The sequence below is a fragment of the Neophocaena asiaeorientalis genome, unplaced genomic scaffold (genome assembly GCF_003031525.2).
Source record: "Neophocaena asiaeorientalis asiaeorientalis breed wild unplaced genomic scaffold, Neophocaena_asiaeorientalis_V1.1 scaffold240, whole genome shotgun sequence".
NCBI classification, from domain to species: domain Eukaryota; kingdom Metazoa; phylum Chordata; class Mammalia; order Artiodactyla; family Phocoenidae; genus Neophocaena; species Neophocaena asiaeorientalis.
Window position 1 is genome coordinate 5,622,474 of NW_020185331.1, and position 11,762 is coordinate 5,634,235.

Here is an 11,762-nt window from a genome sequence, read left to right on the forward strand (position 1 = left end):
ATTGGTTGTTACTTGCTATCTTTAAAGTCAGACTCTAAAAGTCTTTTAGGTCTGGATGCAGCGCCTTCCCAAATCTCTGAACCTGCAGACATGGGAGCATATTCCATGCAGATGAGAAAACTGAACAGGTACCCTTCCCCTTGAGGATCCAGTAAAGGATTCTAGCAAGAGAGGGTTGGTTAGGGAAGGTATTTGCTAGGAGGTTCTGCTTTACCTAAATGATGTGCTGAAGGTCAAGGTCAGAACCTACCTAGGATTAGACATCCACAGCAACCAGTTAGCAGTCTTGAGGTTTTTGTAGCCCTTTCTGGAGGTGAAACCTCCTAATCGCTGGACGCCCAGGAAATTCCCTACACGGAGACTATGATTCCCCCCTTCCTACCACCACTGCCACTCAGGATGAACGTCAGATTCACACAGGGGACTGCTGAGCTTGTGTGTGAATGTGAACTTGGCTGGTTTTATATTGTATATGGTCTTGATGGGTGTTTTCTGACATTTTGCTATGAACTTCTAACTTGCTTCTAAGTTGCTGAATGCCACACTTTCCTGACTGTTCTAGCTTTTTCTGAAATGCACAGGAAATGTCTGTAGGTTTGGCAAGCTTCTCCCCACCCCCATCTCCACACTCTTATTCCGAAAGTGTACATTCAGCATTTAAGAGCCTTTAATCATCTTCCCTCTTAGCTCCCTTACACACACTTGTACTCACACTTTTTATGAAGTTAAAACAGTTTTATTTTCAATCAGTTGACTTAGAAAAGGACTGTATCTATCCTTTGTCACATACCCCTAAAAAGCTCAACTTTTCTTCCAAACTTTGATAATGTTATTTTTATAAATGCATGCCGAGTGTGTGAATCAGGGTTTTTAAAATATAAACTTGTTTCTCAGATATAGCAGTATGAGAATTGTGGGTGGGAGAAGCAGCATCAGAAGCTGAAGGGCTGGAAACTAGATTGGGGGCATTATTTGAAATAATCAGAATAAAAATTCTTTCACTTCTTTAACATTCTACAAGTACTGTTTCGAGCATCTACCATTGTTCTAGGCCCTGATGATACAGCAGTGAACAAAACAGACAAAATCCTTGCCCTCAGGAAGCTTAAGTTCTAGTAGAAGGAGACAGATGTAAACTAAATTAAGGAAAATACAGTAGAGATGGAGTATAGGGAGTGCTTGTTCACAAGTTTATAAAGGTGGCCTTTGGGACTTCCCTGGTGGTCCTGTGGGTAAGACTCTGTGCTCCCAGTGCAGGGGACCCAGGTTCGATCCCTGGTAGGGAAGCTAGGTCCCACATGCATGCTGCAACTAAGAACTCTGCGTGATACAACTAAGAGTCTGCATGCCACAAATAAGAGTCCACATGCCGCAACTAAACATGCCGCAATGAAGATCCTGCATGCTGCAACTAAGAAGTCTGCGTGATACAACTAAGAGTCTGCATGCCACAAATAAGAGTCCACATGCCGCAACTAAACATGCCGCAATGAAGATCCTGCATGCTGCAACTAAGACCCAGCACAGCCAAAATAAATAGGTAAATGAATGAATAAATAGATAAATATTAAAGGTGGCCTTTGAACAATCCTGAAGGAGGTGGACTAACGTTCTATGCTGACATCTGGGGGAAGAGAGTCACAGGCACAGGAAACAGCTGCAAGTGCACAGGCTCCCTGAAGGAGCATCCCTGGAGAGAAGGAACAACAGTCAGAAGAAATCTGGCTGGAGCAGCAGGTGAAGAGGTTATAGACGAAAGTGGGTGGGCAGAGCCTTGTCAGATATTTTAGCTACCAGTGGCTTTTACTGTGATGAGTTGGGAAGCCAGAGTAGGGTTTCAAACAAGGAAGGGACAGCGTCTTATTTAACAAGACCACTCTGGCTGCTGGGTTGAGAAGGGAAGGGGGCAGGTGTAGAAGAGCAGAGACCAGTGAGGAGGCCACTGCAATCATCTCTACTAGAAATTAATAAATGTTTGATTGGTTTACATAAAGGGAAGAAAATGTGCTTGCAGAATACAAAAAAAAAAAAAAAGGAAACAATTCTTTTTCAGATGTTTAAGTTGCAAGAAAAAAAACCACTTTGGCAACAACCTTGCTACTGCATCTCCTCCAGATACAGAATGGGCTTGGGAGTCCTAGGTCTTCAGGGTGTTTTTCTCCTGAGTGACCGATGAACCTAGCTGGGTTTGGCCAGTGTGTTTAAGAATGAGCCTTTATGGATCTGCTTAGTATGTCTGCCCCTTCCCATTTCCCAAATTTGCCCGAGTCCCAGTTAGAAATACAGATTCCTGGGTCCTACCCATTCAGTAAATATGGAATGGGGCCAGCGACTTTCAGTAAGAAAATGAAGGGATTCTTAGGACTTGGAAGATGGGGTACTACTTTAATTTCCGCACCTCCCGCTCACCGTGTGGGGCTTGCGACGGACCTGGAAAGCGTTGCAGGGCGCCCGTGATACCGGCAGATGGCGCCACCTGACCGTGAGCTGCAGAGAGCGCTTGTCTCTTAGGGATAGGCGAGAGGCTCCAGCAGAGCGGGTCTGTGCGGTGCTGGGGCCCACCGGCCACCGCTTATCCCGAGTGGAGAGGCTCGCACGAATAAATAAGGGGGGCGCGGGCTGTGGCTCGGCTTCACTTTAGGCTACTGTGCATCTTAAGCCTCCCTAGTGGGCTTCTCGGGCTCCTGGGGCAGGAAGGCGCAGCCTCGCTGCACGTGCATTGAGCACGCGGAAGCCGGCAGCGTGGCGCAGCGAGAACCAGCTGCCTCGGGCCGCCTCGGGACATTAGTCCAGCGGGGCAACCCCAGGGCCGGGATGTACTACCGAGGTCCCTCCGGGCTGTCGCACTCGCGAATGGCCCCTTTTCATTGGCAGCCGGAAGTAGGGCCCCGCCCCCTCTCGTACAGCTCTCATCTGTGACTGGCTCTCGGGCACCGGCTGGCCACACCTCCTCCCCTCGCACATACACAAGAGTCACGCGCCTTTCAGCTGGAAACTTGGCGTGCTGAGGAGGACGCTGGCCCTCGTCTCCCCACCCATTTATCTTGCCATTGGTTCGCGGCGCCGCTCACGGCCACGCCCCCATTCCAGCCCCCTGGCTGGGAGGGCGGACGCCCGCTCGTGATTAGCTAGCTGGTCTGCCTGCCTCTCGCAGGAGCGGCTGGCACTTCTCCCCCTTCTCCCCCCTCCCGCCAACCTCGAGGTTCCTGAGCTGGCCCAGGCCGAGTCAGTGTCAGTCAGGGAGGCGGACTGCTGAGCAGTGGGTGCGAACACTGCGTTGCAGTCTCGCCCAGGGGCCGGTGCCTGCGCTCGCGCCGCCGGGTGGGAAGGATGAAGCTGCAGCTGGAGCAGCCACCCTATGATTGGTTGGGGCACTTGTGAACCCGAAGTAAAGATGGCGGGCGGGCAGGCAGCCGCCGCACTGCCCACTTGGAAGATGGCGGCGCGCCGCAGCCTCAGCTCTCGCGGCCGGGGGATCCTGCAGGCGGCGGCTGGACGGCTGTTGCCGCTGCTTCTGCTGAGCTGCTGCTGCGGCGCGGGCGGCTGCGCAGCGGCGGGCGAGAACGAGGAGACTGTGATCATCGGGTTGCGGCTGGAGGACACGAACGACGTGTCGTTCATGGAAGGGGGGGCGCTGCGGGTGAGCGAGCGGACCCGGGTCAAGCTGCGGGTGTACGGGCAGAACATCAACAACGAGACATGGTCCCGCATTGCTTTCACAGAGCATGAGCGGCGGCGCCACAGCCCGGGTGAGCGCGGGCTGGGGGGCCCTGCGCCGCCGGAGCCGGACAGCGGCCCCCAGCGCTGCGGCATCCGCACATCAGATATCATCATCTTGCCCCATATCATTCTCAATCGCCGTACATCAGGCATCATTGAGATCGAGATCAAACCGCTGCGCAAGATGGAGAAGAGTAAGTCCTATTACCTGTGCACGTCGCTCTCCACGCCAGCCCTGGGCGCCGGCGGCCCGGGGTCTGCGGGTGGCGCCGTCGGGGGCAAGGGCGGCTCCGGGGTGGCCGGGCTCCCGCCGCCCCCGTGGGCCGAGACCACCTGGATTTATCACGACGGCGAGGACACCAAGATGATCGTGGGGGAGGAGAAGAAGTTCCTGCTGCCTTTCTGGCTGCAGGTGATCTTCATTTCGCTGCTTCTGTGCCTATCGGGCATGTTCAGCGGCCTCAACCTGGGACTCATGGCCCTGGACCCGATGGAGCTGCGCATCGTGCAGAACTGCGGCACGGAGAAGGAGAAGAATTACGCCAAGCGCATCGAGCCCGTGCGCAGGCAGGGCAACTACCTGCTGTGCTCGCTGCTGCTGGGCAACGTGCTGGTCAACACCACGCTCACCATCCTGCTCGACGACATAGCTGGCTCAGGCCTCGTGGCGGTGGTGGTCTCCACCATCGGCATCGTCATCTTCGGGGAGATCGTGCCCCAGGCCATCTGCTCCCGGCACGGCCTGGCTGTGGGGGCCAACACCATCTTCCTCACCAAGTTTTTCATGATGATGACCTTCCCCGCCTCTTACCCCGTAAGCAAGCTGCTGGACTGCGTCCTGGGCCAGGAGATAGGCACCGTCTATAACCGGGAAAAACTGCTGGAGATGCTCCGGGTCACAGACCCCTACAACGACCTCGTAAAGGAGGAGCTGAACATCATCCAAGGGGCGCTGGAGCTCCGCACGAAGACCGTGGAGGACGTGATGACTCCCCTCCGGGACTGTTTCATGATCACCGGCGAAGCCATTCTGGACTTCAACACCATGTCGGAGATCATGGAGAGCGGCTACACTCGGATTCCAGTATTTGAGGGGGAGCGCTCCAACATCGTGGACCTCCTCTTTGTCAAAGACTTGGCCTTCGTGGATCCAGATGACTGTACTCCCCTGAAAACCATCACTAAATTTTATAACCACCCCTTGCACTTTGTTTTCAATGACACCAAGTTGGACGCTATGCTGGAAGAATTTAAGAAAGGTGGGAAATTTTGCTGTCTTTCATTGGCTTGCTCTTTCTCTCTCCATCCTCCTCCCTACTCGAGTCCTCTACCCTCAGAACAACCCCCCAAGGCGAATTGACCGGAATTTCTCTTCTCTTTTAATTGCAAAGTTGAAAGGATGGCATGGATTTGGGGATGGATTGAACTAGTAAGCGCTTCTAGGTTCTTTAAAAGCACAAGACTGCCATCACTTGCTTTTTCCCATATCAAAAAGCAGGGTTCCTATTTTCTGTGCATGGTACTCTTCCCCCCTGCAGTCTGGTCTTGAGAGGTTTGCTGCATTCATTGCCCGGATTCTGAGTGGGTAGATGAAAGTAGGGACCTGCTCATGCCGTGCTATGCCATTTGGTTGACCTGTACTAATTGCAGGCATTTGGAAAACGTTTAAACAGCTTTTCTAAACCCTATACAATCACTGACATTTCAGAGATTGGAAGTGCATTTTCAGTAGTTTCTGTTCCTGGTTGTCTGGTGACCCGTGGGAGAGATTAGGGTCCGCTTTGGAGAATATGGTATGGGATAAGCCAGGTATCACCAAAAAAATTCACTCATTTGGATGACTTGCCTTAGCTAGAAAAGAGGTTTTTTTTTTTTTAAAACTAAAGCTATTCGTTAATATATAACTTGGAAAGACTAGAGGTAAGTTAACCTTTTATGAGGCTCTATCTTACCTAGCTTTCTTCACTATTTGTTTATGTTTATCTGACAACAAATAAAATTTCCCAAACCAAGTGTGGTTTTGGCATAAAGCTTGGACCTTTAACAATGGGATGAATTCCTCTATTATGGTTTATTTATTTCTTGAGACTTTCTGGTTTACAAGTGTTCTTTTTAGCCTTGATCACCTGGTACATTAAATTGAAGCATGTCTCCAAGTCACTGTTCACTGTTCCAGGGAGTTTTGCCAGGGAAGAGAAGTGCAGAGTGTGGTGTGCTCACCTTTCTTGCATCGTGGTATTTTTGGCTTGTTTTACCATGTAATGAACAGGTGAATAGCAACTCACACTATTATCACTGAAATTCTAGCTTTAAAAACGTTTCCAGTAAATAGCTAGTTTTGTTATTTGAAAGCCAAGGGATACTGAGTTTTTAACTTGTTACGATGTTGGTGCATGTTCATATATTATGCTAGAATGTGTGTGTGACCTTTAATGAACTGATAGCCCTCAAAGCTAACTCTTCCTTCTTCAAATAGGATTTTGATCACTGATAGTGGTCTCTCCACTGAAAAAGGTCATGTGTAAGCGGTGACAGCTCACTGGATGTGATGATTTGAACATAGAGTGTGTAGTTGTCCTAATTCCATTTTCTTGCCTGAACGGTGTCCTCTCTGGAACAGAATCACATTGCGGTAATTTTCAGATAAAGGAATAGAGCAGAATGTGCTTCAGAGATTGGTAATTTGCATTTAAAAGCAGAAGGAGATTCTTCTGGATTCTTAAACAGTAAAAAGAAAATGTCCATTATCTCTAGGTGACAAAGCTTCTTTTGGGACGTCATTATTCTTTCACTACTAAACTGTTAATTAGAGCATCTAACCAGTTAATTAGAGCATCTAACCAGTCATTTTGCTGCAGTATCTGTAATATAGAAAAATATCTTGAAATGCTTGAAAATGGCTTTGAAATACTTTATTTTCTTTCTGTTGCTAAATTTCCCAATATTGATACAGATAATGTAGTCTATGTTTTTTTATTATTATTCAGAATTTTTGCATATCTACTGATGGATTGGTAGCACTGGTGTGTACTCCCTGCTGAAGTCTTTTCTTCACTTCTGTATCTTTTTTCACTTTGAGAATTTAGTTCTGCACCTTGCAACTCATTAATCCTTCCCCTAACTCAAAATTTCAAAATTTGCATTATTTTGAAATTTGTTTTTGATTGTCCTTGAACAGTTTTCCTATGACTGATTTATTTTTACTAGGAACTTTTTCCTCTCCCCAAATTACTTCTCACAGTATTTTCTTTGAAATGGATCCTTTAAAGATTGAATTGCTAATATTTTCCCATGAATTTAAAAAAAATTATTTTATTTTTGGCTGCGTTGCATCTTCGTTGCTGCACGCGGGCTTTCTCTAGTTGCGGCGAGTGGGGGCTACTCTTCGTTGTGGTGCGCAAGGCTTCTCATTGCAGTGGCTTCTCTCTGTTGTGGAGCATGGGCTCTAGGTGCACAGGCTTCAGTAGTTGTGGCACACGGGCTCAGTAGTTGTGGCTTGCGGGCTCTAGAGCACAGGCTCAGTAGTTGAGGCACACGGGCTCAGTTGCTCCGTGGCATGTGGGATCTCCCCAGACCGGGGCTCAAACCTGTGTCCCCTGCATTGGGAGGCGGATTCTTAACCACTGCACCACCAGGGAAGCCCTCCCCTGAATTATACTAAAAAAAAAATGCACAAGATGTTATTTTTGTCTGTAACCAGAATGATGTATTCAGTTAAGAAGACAGTACAGATTAAAGGCACATTCAAGCTAGTAGCATATTAGGGAGAGTGGGCAAAGAAAGTTGGTTGCAAATGGGAAATTTAAGCCATGATCTTAAAAGGATAGAGTGGGTGCTTGTTACTGAAACTGTAGGAATAACTAATTTTTCACCTTCCCTTCATTGATCTTTTTTTGATGAGTTTGGTCACTTTCACCTTACTAATAACTGTGTTATTTCTTTCTTTTGTGTTAGTTAAAATATTTCACCTGATTTTTTTTTCTTTTTCATTTTCTAATTCAATTATGAAGTTATGTGAACAGTCAACCTGCTATTGTTTTTCTCTGTTAAGTAATGGTGTGTGGGATGGTTTGAAGGCTTTTTCTTCTTTTTCCTCTTTCTTCTAACAACACCAACTGTAACTCTACCAAACTGGTTAGATCCTTAATCCAGATCTCATTGAAAATTATCCTTTCTAATTAAAAATGTCTGCATTGAAGCCTTTCCTGGATAGAGCTCTACATCATTAGTCTGAATTATTCTTTACTAAGGAGGGGGAAATTTTCTGTAGTGTGGAAAGAAATGAAAAGCTACCTTTACGTAGTGTATGTAAATGTTTTCTTTCTAATGATTAGAATTTTTTCCTGGCTGCCAGGAAACTTATAGCTTTACTTGAGGTTGGAAGACAGTAATTATGCTAATTTTTACAGTTAGCTTACTATTATTATTACCTATTTATTTACTCTCTACCAGGTACAGGGCTTAGTGCTTTACATGAATCACCTTGTTTAAATCTGATAGCTTAGCAAAGCATCATCTCCATCTTACAAATGAGGAAATTGAGGCATAGGTGAAATGATGTGTTCAAGGTCATTCAGTAGTTTGTTGATTAGGGATTTTAACTGGGTCTGTGTCACAGCCAAACCTGCCCTCTTAACCATTCTATTATGCTGATCCCCTTGATCCTGATTTTACATTTCTGTTTTAATTGAATGTGAGGTTTGGTCAAAGCATTGCCTCAGGGCTTGTTGAGAGCAACAAACACAGAAATGTATTTAGACATATATATGGCCTTAAACCCAGTGCTTTTGTGATGTTGTACCTAACGGTTGGTGTCCCCACTTTCACTGTTAAATCAGTTTTTGGCCTGTATGACCCTAAATCTAAACAATTCCATTTTCACTATTTGCAGGTCAAGCATCAAGATTCACTTTGACAGTGTTTTATGCTAACACTGTGGTGTTTGACTAATAGCTAAAGTATGTAGTCATGTTTCTCGCTTGGTCTCATACCTGTTTGTGTTGCAAGGCTGACCCAAAGGCAGTTTTGTGTTTCAATCTTGATTTTATTTACATCTTTTGTAGCCACTTATGTGACAAACGGTTGCCAGTGAGCATCCTGTACAGCCCTGCCCCCCTGTGGTCCACGCCATCAGTCTTTTTCTTTTGTGAGTTTTATAGTTATTTATAAATCTAAAACAGAGAGTAAAAGTAAATCCCACTAGTGGATTATGAGAATTTTGGAAAAACCGTCTAAAGCAACGTAGTGTGGAGGAAGGAAGAGTTAAATAAGGTTGCTACCTTTGTGTGCAGAAAGTGCCCTGGACGCTCTCCCTATACTGACAAAACCTTCCTAACAAAAGGTAGTGTGGGCTCTAAGCCACCCGGTTGTTTGTTTGTTTGTTTTGCTTTGTTTTGTTTCTTTTAGCTTTGTAACAATTGCATTCCAGTATTGCAGAGCTTGCTGTTTCATAGCTGCTAGAGACAGGCTGTTTTTTAGCTTTTTTTTTAAAACTAGGAACAGGTAAGCTCATCAGATAATGTTCTTTAAGAGAAGAATGCAATGTGTAGTTTTCACTTAAAACATTTGGTGTACAATTCTCTCTTCCTATAACACAAGTCTTTCCATATTAATGTGCTGAGAGTTTAATATTTAAAACTTTTTTCCTCACCAAATAAAGTGTTTCACTTGCCTAGAATCTAGGAGGATGTCTTTATTGATGTTTAAAAGTATGAATGGTGTTGAGGGTGAAGGGATGGATGTATTTGTTTCTTTGATCTTGTATGTTTATTAACTTTTTGCAATAACACATGTGATACTATTACAATTTTGCATATTTTTAGAACATCATTTTGAAACATCCAGATAGTATAGAATCAGAGCTAGAAGGCAGGCAGCTCATGGCTCATCCAGTCCAGTGTTTGTGAAGGTTACCAGATGATAAAACTTACTTGGATCACTTATTAAGAACTAGTTCCTAAGCCTCACTCAGAGACGTCCTCAACCAGAATCTCTTACGGAAGGGGGTTTGGAATCCATACTGTTAACAGTTACCCTGAGGTAATTCTTGTGATTAGGTGAGTTTAGGAAACATTGGTCTAGTCAACCTCTTAACTAAGGAAAGTAAACCCTGAGGAGAGAAAGCTAAGTGACTTGCTTAGGGCTACCCACCTAGCTAGTAGCATCAACAGGACTAGAACCTATGTCCCTGACTCTAGCATGGAGTTCTAGCATGGAGTTCTCTCCATTCCAACAAGCAGGACTTCTGGTTCCAAGTTCAAGGTACCTTTAAACTCTTGTTAGAGTTAAAGGCAGCCGCATCACTGAAAAAGCAAACATATAGGTTTGCTGTTGGTTTTATTTGCCTTGTGATTTTGATGTCAATATTTTTGATATCCAGCATTCAAACCATCTTTGACAGGCATTTTGTTACATGGAAAATAAGTCTGAATGTGTGACCTCATTTTATTTTAGTTTACTTTGAGTTTTTTTACTCTGCTAAGGTTAGACTACGAGTGTGTTTTAAGAAATGGGTATTGATATCTAGATTGAAGCCTCAGGTAGTTCAGTGTAAGCTATTTCTTTTTATTTTGAGTTAACTTGTTTTAGATATCCTCGAATGATTTTGTTGTTGTTATTTCTTCTGTGAGAGTAATGAAGATTGGATTTGGGACTATGGGCTGAAACTTCTTTGGCGCTTTTAATTTTTGTTCAAGGTACAGGTCTGCGAAGTTTCCATTGAAATAGTCATCAAAGCATTTGAAGCATGTGTTCCATTCATACATCTATGGGCCCCTTTTTTCAGGTTTTTTATAATGTAAGGTAAACTCTTTCAGATGATGCAGTCTGACTTGGGGGTTATTTGTGTTAGAGTCACCGAAGCCTTTTAGGTCAGTGGACACCACAGTTGAATATCAGCTCTGACTTAGTATGATCTGGACAAAACAGGAAAGGATCTTGTTTTGCTTTTTCTCTTGGTTTTTATGGGGATTACGTAGCACCTGCCCCTTCCGCTCAAAAGGGCCTCAGAATTATTTAAATTCTGAAACATTCCAAACTACTGTGACGTACCCGTGAATTTTAATTATTAGCAAAACCTAAACAAGTTTAAAATATTTTTAACCAGGAAAATGCACAAAATACACTGAGCCAACATAATATTTTATGGTTTTATTTGCTTTTGAACTACTTAAACTTTTAAGAACAAACCTCTGGACTCGAATTAGATGTTTACAAAACTTTAGTTACATATAAAGTAGTATGTTTCTTTCTAAAGGGCCCTTTTCTCTAAATGCATGTATTTTAATTGGTAGTCAGCATGAATTCCAGTAAGATTTGCTTGGCGTATAAAGAACATTTATTAAACTAAATACATGGAAATGGATGACTGGGATTGAATACAATTTTAGTATTGTCTTTTCATCATCTTTTTCTCAGAACACAAATGCGAAACCCCAAATCCTACCAACACTGCAAAGGAGAGACAATAAGAAGCATTCTTTCTTTCAGATCACATCACTGGCACCTCCAGAATGTCTACATAGAGAGATGTTAGGGGTGGCAGGCTGTGGAAGGGGAGGAAAGGGGACTAAGAACAAGCGTCTTCTGTAGATGATGTTTATTAGACTGGCTTAGGGCTTGATGAAGGTAATGGGGGTGCTGACCCTCCCCCACGTTTACATCTGTGCAACCGTTGATCATAAATACTGCTGTAATGATGGTGAGATCCTCATGTCTTCATACTTAACCCCCTCTTGCTGTCAGACCTAGGTGGGATTTTTTTTTTTTTTTAAATTCACATCCTGTGGGGAGGATACCACCTGCTAGCATAAAGGTTAAGAAAAATGTGCTCTTCCTGGATCTACTTTGGACAAGTAACTTAACCTCTTTAAGCCTCAGTTTTTTCCATAGTAAAATGGGATATTTTGTAACTCATAAGGTGCTTAGTAAGGATTCATGTGATAATGAATATGAAACTGCTTCTAGTAGTACTTGGCACTTAGTGTTCAGTTCACCATTATCTTTTTTTTTTTTTTTTTTTTTTTTTTGTGTGCGGGGGCCCT

At 44.6% G+C, this 11,762-nt stretch overlaps 1 protein-coding gene across 2 annotated transcripts in view; it reads left to right on the forward strand.

Annotated features, from left to right (window-relative positions):
- Positions 1 to 3,347: 3,347 nt before the first annotated feature.
- The window catches only part of CNNM2 (cyclin and CBS domain divalent metal cation transport mediator 2), a 140,598-nt gene continuing 132,183 nt past the window's right edge, over positions 3,348 to 11,762 (forward strand). For both annotated transcript variants that reach the window (XM_024734965.1, XM_024734966.1), the window contains exon 1: positions 3,348 to 4,979. In XM_024734965.1, the coding sequence (XP_024590733.1) occupies positions 3,359 to 4,979 (1,621 nt within the window). In that variant the 5' untranslated portion in view covers positions 3,348 to 3,358. The remainder of the gene's footprint in view (positions 4,980 to 11,762) is intronic.